Here is a 6,305-nt window from a genome sequence, read left to right as displayed (position 1 = left end):
AAAAGGAAAAGGGAAAAGGAAAAGAAAAGGGGGAAAGGAAAAGAAAATGGGAAAAGAAAAGGGAAAAGGAAAAGAAAAGGGGGAAAGGGAAAAGGAAAAGGGAAAAGGAAAAGAAAAGGGGGAGGAGGGATGGAAAGAAAATAGGAAAAAGGGGGGAAGGAAAAGGAGGAAAAGAAAAGGGGGAAAGGAAAGGGAAAAGAAAAAGGAAAAGGGGAAAAGGAAAAGAAAAGGGGAAAGGGGGAAAGAAAAGGTCGAAAGGGAAAGACAAGGGGTAAGGGGGAAAATGGGGAGGAGAGGAAAAAATGGTGGAAGAGGAAAGATGAGGGAGAAGGGGGAAAAGGGGGAGAGGGAATGAAAAAGGGAAGAGGAAGGGGAAGGGGAAAAGGTTGGAAGGGGAAAGACAAGGGGGAAGGGGGAAAAAAAGGAAAGAGGAAAAAAGGAGGGAAGGGGAAATAGTGGAAGAGGAAAGATGGGGGAAGGGGAAAGAAAAAGGGGAGGGGGAAGAAAAAGGGGAAGCGGAAAGAAAAGGGGGAAGGAGGAAAGAAGAGCAGGAAGGGGAAGACAAGTAGGAAGGGGAAAAAAGGGTGGAAAAGGAAAGGGAAATGGAAGGAGGAAAAGGGGGTAAGGGGAAAGAGAAAGGGAAGGGGGAAAAGGAGGGAAGGGTAAAGAAGAAGAGGAAGGGGAAAGAAAAGGAGAAGGAGAAAAAGGGTGGAAGGGGAAAGAAAAAGGGAAAAAAGGGGGGAAGGGGAAAGATGAGGGAGAAGGGGAAAAAAGGGGGGAAGGGGAAAGGAAAAGGAGAAGGGGAAAGGAAAAGGAGAAGGGGAAAGAAAAATGGGAAGAGGAAAGAAAAGGGGGAAGGGGGAAAGAAGAGTGGGAAGGGGGAAGACAAGGGAGAAGGGGAAAAAAGGATGGAAGAGGAAAGGGAAGGGGAAAGAAAAGAGGAAGGGGAAAGAAATGGGAGTAGGAGGCAGAAAGAGAAGAGGAAGGAAAAGAGGGAAGAGGAAAGAAAAGGGGGAAGGGGGAAGGGGGAAGAGAAGAGGGAAGGGAGAAGAGAAGGGGATGAGGAAAAAGAAGAATCGTTCAGCTGGAAGGGACCTGCAACCACCTGAGAGGAGGAAAGGAGAGGCCTTCCCATCCCCCTCCGGGTCCCTTCCAGCTCAGGGATTCCAGGATTCCATCATCCAGCAGTGTGGACACTTCCATCAGCTCGGGGTGCTCTGGAGGGGAGAAATAATTGGGTTCTCCGAGCAGGAGAGAGCCCAAAAAAAGGACTTCCAGTCCCGGGGTTCTGCTTCCCTCTGGATCAAACGGCTCCAGTTGTGTCCCAGAGGAATGATCGTGCTCCAGAGTCACCTCCAGAGCTGCTGAGGGGAGGAAAACCTTCAACAGGGCCTTTATTCCCAGCAAACCCAAAGCCAGGGGGTGGAAAAGACTTCCCAGACATCCCCCAGGAAAGGGTGAATGGCAGGAAAAGGGAATGAAACTCGTTGGAAGAACCAAACTCCCGGGAGGAAAACGTCCTTCTGCTGCCAGGGTTGGCACCAAGAGGTAAAAAGACATTTTTGAAGAACTGAGTTGGCCAAAATCCCTCCAGTTTTCTCTCCAGGATTTCTGACAGTCTTTTTTTTTGGGATCAGTTCCCGGTTTTCTGGGTAGGAAACCTGTGTCCAGGCTGCAGGATTGTGGCGCTGAGCTGGAGGGAGTCACTCGGAGTTTTGTGCTCCTGAGAGGACTCCTGCACCTGGTTTTTATGGAATCATGGAATATCCCAGGCTGGAAGGGACCTACAAGGAGTGCTGAGTCCAATTCCTGGCCCCCAGGGATCCCTCCCTGTGCCTGGATCTGCCTGGATATTGAATCCAAGCCTGATTCCAACACGGCCCAACCTGAGCTCCAGCTCCTCAGATCCCCCATTTCTCCACATTCCTGGGACACAGCTTGGAGAAGGGAAGAGCAACAGCACCTCCGGGGCCAGATCCCAGAGAATAAAGGCTGGGAGAGAGGGAACAGAACCTCCGGGGCCAGATCCCAGGGAATAAAGGCTGGGAGAGAGGGAACAGAACCTCCGGGGCCAGATCCCAGAGAATAAAGGCTGGGAGAGAGGGAACAGAACCTCCGGGGCCAGATCCCAGGGAATAAAGGCTGGGAGGGAGGGAACAGAACCTCTGGGGCCAGATCCCTGGGAATAAAGGCCAGGAGAGAGGGAACTCCTGGAACTCCAGGAGAGAGGCTGGCGTGGCTGGAGGCCGAGTCAGGACCTCCCAGGAGAAGCTGCATTCCTGGGACAAATCCCAGAGAAGGAAAGAGCAGTAGCACCTCTGAGGCCAGATCCCTGGGAATAAAGGCTAGGAGAGAGGGAACAGAACCTCTGGGACCAGATCCCTAGGAATAAAGGTTGGGAGAGAGGGAACAGCACATCCAGGCCCAGATCTCCAGGGAATAAAGGCTGGGAGAGAGGGAGCAGCCCCCCTGGCATGGCTGGAGGCCAAGTCATGACCTCCCGGGGTGGCTGCATTCCTGAGACACAACTTGGGGAAGGGAAGAGCAGGAGGACTTCTGGGGCCAGATCCCCAGGGAATAAAGGCCGGGAGAGAGGGAACAGATCCCTGGGAATAAAGGCCGGGAGAGAGGGAACAGCCCCCCTGGCATGGCCGGAGGCCGAGTCAGGACCTCCCGGGGGTGGCTGCGTTCCCGTTCCACGGGAGGGGCCGGCTCTGATGTTCCCTCAGCTGGAACACACGAGGAAAAAGAGCATCAGGTTTCCCGGGATCACAGTCCCGTGTCCCCCGGCGGGTACCCCCTGGCCCATATAAACCCCCCAGCCCTCCTCGGCCCGCCCGGACACAGCCCCGAGGAGGCTCCGGGTCAGACACAGCCCCCAGGACACTCCGGGTCGGACACAGCCTTGAGGACACTCCAGGCCGGACACAACCCCCAGGACACTCCGGGTCGGACACAGCCTTGAGGACACTCCAGACCGGACACAGCCCCCAGGACATTCCAGGCTGGACACAGCCCAGAGCCCACGTTCCAGGCCAGACACAGTCCCGAGGACGCTCTGGGCTGAGGACATTCCAGGTTGGACGCAGCCCCCAGGACACTCCAGGCCGGACACAGCCTTGAGGACACTCCGGGTTGGACACAGCCCACGCTCCGGGTCAGACACAGCCCTGAGGACATTCCAGGCCGGACACAGCCCAGAACCTACGCTTCAGGCCAGACACAGCCCCCAGGACACTCCGGGCCGGACACAGCCCTGAGGACATTCCAGGCCGGACACAGCCCAGAGCCCACGTTTAAGACCGGACACAGCCCAGAGCCCACGTTCCAGCTCGGACGCAACCCCGAGGACATTCCAGGCCGGACGGGCCCTCATATCTCCCGAGGATGTGGGAGCTGCGCTCCATCGCCTTCAGCCGCGCCGTGCTGGCCGAGTTCTTGGCCACCCTGGTGTTCGTGCTCTTCGGGCTGGGCTCGGCGCTGGCCTGGCCCTCCATGGCCAGCCCGGGGGTGCTGCAGATCGCGCTGGCCTTCGGGCTGGCCATCGGCACCCTGGTGCAGGCCCTGGGCCCCGTCAGCGGCGCCCACGTGAACCCCGCGGTGACGGTGGCCCTGCTGGTGGGCTCGCAGCTCTCCCTGCTCAGGGCCCTCTTCTACATCGCGGCCCAGCTGCTGGGCGGGGTGGTGGGGGCGGCCATCCTGCACCAGGTCACCCCCCCGGCCGCCAGGGAGGGCATGGCCATCAACAGGGTGAGTGGGACGGGGTCGGGGGGGTTTGGGGTTGTCAACAGGGTGAGAGGGGATGGGGTTGGGGGGGTTTGGGGTTGTCAACAGGGTGAGTGGGGATGGGGTTGGGGGGGTTTGGGGTTGTCAACAGGGTGAGTGGGGATGGAGTTGGGGGGTCTGGGGTTGTCAACAGGGTGAGTGGGACGGGGTCGGGGGGAGTTTGGGGTTGTCAACAGGGTGAGTGGGACGGGGTCTGGGGGGGTTTGGGGTTGTCAGCAGGGTGAGAGGGGACAGGGTCTGGGGGGGTTTGGGGAGGGTGAGGGGTGTGAGGAAGGGGTTTGGGGTCATCAACAAGGTGAGAGGGGAGGGGTGGGAGCAGTTTGGGAGGGTGAGGGGTGTGAGGAAAGGGTTTGTGGCCACCACCAAGGTGAGCCTTTGGCACATGGGTGGGCTTGGAATGGAGCAGGGAAGAGCAGGAAGAGTTTTTGGGAAGTCTGGGGGATGTAGAGAAGGGGTTTGTTTGAAGAAGGGGTTTGTTGATGGTTTGAACCATGAACAAGGTGAGCCTTTGGAACATGGAAAGGCTTGGAAGGGAGCAGGGAAGAGCAGGAAGGGTTTTTGGGAAGTCTGGGAGATGTGGAGAAGGGATTTGTGGCCACCAACGAGGTGAGGCTTAGGAACGTGGATGGGCTTGGCAGGGAAGACTGGGAAGGGCTTGGAAGGGAGCAGGGAAGAGCGGGAAGGGGTTTTTGGGAAGGCTGAGGGATGTGGAGAAGGGATTTGTGGCCACCAACAGGGTGAGGTTTTGGCACATGGAAGGGCTTGGAAGGGAGAAGGGAAGAGCAGGAAGGTTTTTTGGGAAGGCTGAGGGATGTGGAGAAGGGATTTGTGGCCCCAAGGTGAGGCTTTGGAACATGGAAAGGTTCGGAAGGGAGCAGGGAAAAGTGGGAAGGGTTTTTTTATGGATAATTCATGCAGGCAGAACTGCTGGGGGGAGGAAAAAAAATTCCCCAAATCCCTAATTCCCACTTTTCTGTTGGGTTTAAGCTTTAAACCGACAAAGCTGAGGAATTTTTTGAAAGTCCCTCCGGAACACGTGGATGCTCCGGCAGCGGCAGGAACATCCCAAGGATCCCGCTCTGGTTTCAGATGGGGGGAAATAAATCCAGGGAATCCACGAGGGGCTTCCCAGTGGGATCCCAACCCCCCTCGGGGGGTTTAAAACCTCGGGATTCTCCTTCCCTGCTCCAGTCCCGCCATTACAGGTGGAAGCAGCACCTGGAATTCCCCCGCCAGGGCTTGGCTCCGCTTCCAAAGGGATTAACGAGGGTTGGAAAAGGGGTTGGGGTTTAATCTGATCATCACCGAGGGCTTAAACCAACAAAAAAGTGGGAATTAGGGATTTGGGGAATTTTTTCCCTCCCTCTGGGCTGTTCTACCTGCACAAATTATCCTTAAAAAAACAAAAAAAGGTGTGGAAAGGGAATTTTTTTTCCCCTTTTTTTTAAGGCCAAAACATTTTTTTTGACGTTTTCTAAATGCAGTGTTTAAAAATTTGAAATTGTTTCTATTATTAAATATTATATTAACTATTATATTCCTATTGTATTATAAATAGATTATTGTACTGTACTATTATATTATATATAAGTATAATAATATTATATTCCTATTGTATTATAAATTTAATATTATTATACAATAATATATAATATAATAAAATATATATTCTAATATAATATTATATAATATATAATATATAATATAAATACAATAAATTTAAATATTATATTATATTTGTATACAAAATATTATTTATATAGTATATTGCATACAAATATTGTATTATTGTATATAACATTTATATAATACAAAATAATATTAAATATTTTAATTTTTAGCTAAAATAAATATTATTTACATAATATCTAGATATAAATATTGCATTATTAAATATGATATACAGTGCAACTCGTCAACTTTTCCAAAAGGCATTTGGAGCGTGAGGAAAAGAAAAGAGAAATTCCAGGGGAAGAGAAATCCCCCCAAAAATGCCAATAAAAATTTCCCAAGAGGGGGAAAAAATTCCCAAAGAAATCCCAATAAAACCTCCTGAAAGACGGAAAATCCAATAAAAATGCCAATAAAATTTCCTGAGAGGGGAAAAATCCAATAAAAATTTCCTGAGAGTGGGAAAATTCCCCCCAAACAATGCCAATAAAATTTCCTAAAAGTGGGAAAATCCAAAAAAAATTTCCTGAGAGGGGGAAAATCCAACTGAAATTTCCTGAGGGTGGGAAAAGTCCCCCAAAAAATGCCAATAAAATTTCCTGAGAGGGGAAATGTCCAATACAAATTTCCTGAGAGGGGGAACATTTCCCCCCAAAAAATGCCAATAAAATTTCCCGAGAGGGGGAAAATCCAATGAAAGTTTCCTGAGGGGGGAGAAATTCCCAAAGAAATGCCAACACAAATCCCGTCTCTCCCACGGAGCTGCTCCTTTTCCCTGGGAATTTTTCCCTCCTCTCGGCTCCGGGTGCCAGAACTCCGGGATTTCTCCCATCGGGAATGTGTTTTCC

The 6,305-nt window shown here is 52.0% G+C and overlaps 1 protein-coding gene across 1 annotated transcript in view; it reads left to right on the top strand.

The window, feature by feature from the left end:
* The first annotated feature begins 2,873 nt into the window (after window positions 1-2,873).
* LOC114002167 (aquaporin-2) overlaps window positions 2,874-6,305 on the top strand; it is a 7,649-nt gene continuing 4,217 nt past the window's right edge. The window contains exon 1 of the mRNA XM_039378820.1: window positions 2,874-3,750. Coding sequence (XP_039234754.1) covers window positions 3,388-3,750 — 363 coding nt within the window. The 5' untranslated portion in view covers window positions 2,874-3,387. The remainder of the gene's footprint in view (window positions 3,751-6,305) is intronic.

The sequence above is a fragment of the Pipra filicauda genome, unplaced genomic scaffold, assembly GCF_003945595.2.
Source record: "Pipra filicauda isolate LSUMZ 115617 unplaced genomic scaffold, ASM394559v2 scaffold1497_size31291_pilon, whole genome shotgun sequence".
Lineage (NCBI taxonomy): Eukaryota > Metazoa > Chordata > Aves > Passeriformes > Pipridae > Pipra > Pipra filicauda.
Note: the sequence above shows the minus strand (reverse complement) of the source record. Positions and strands in the feature narration are given on the sequence as shown.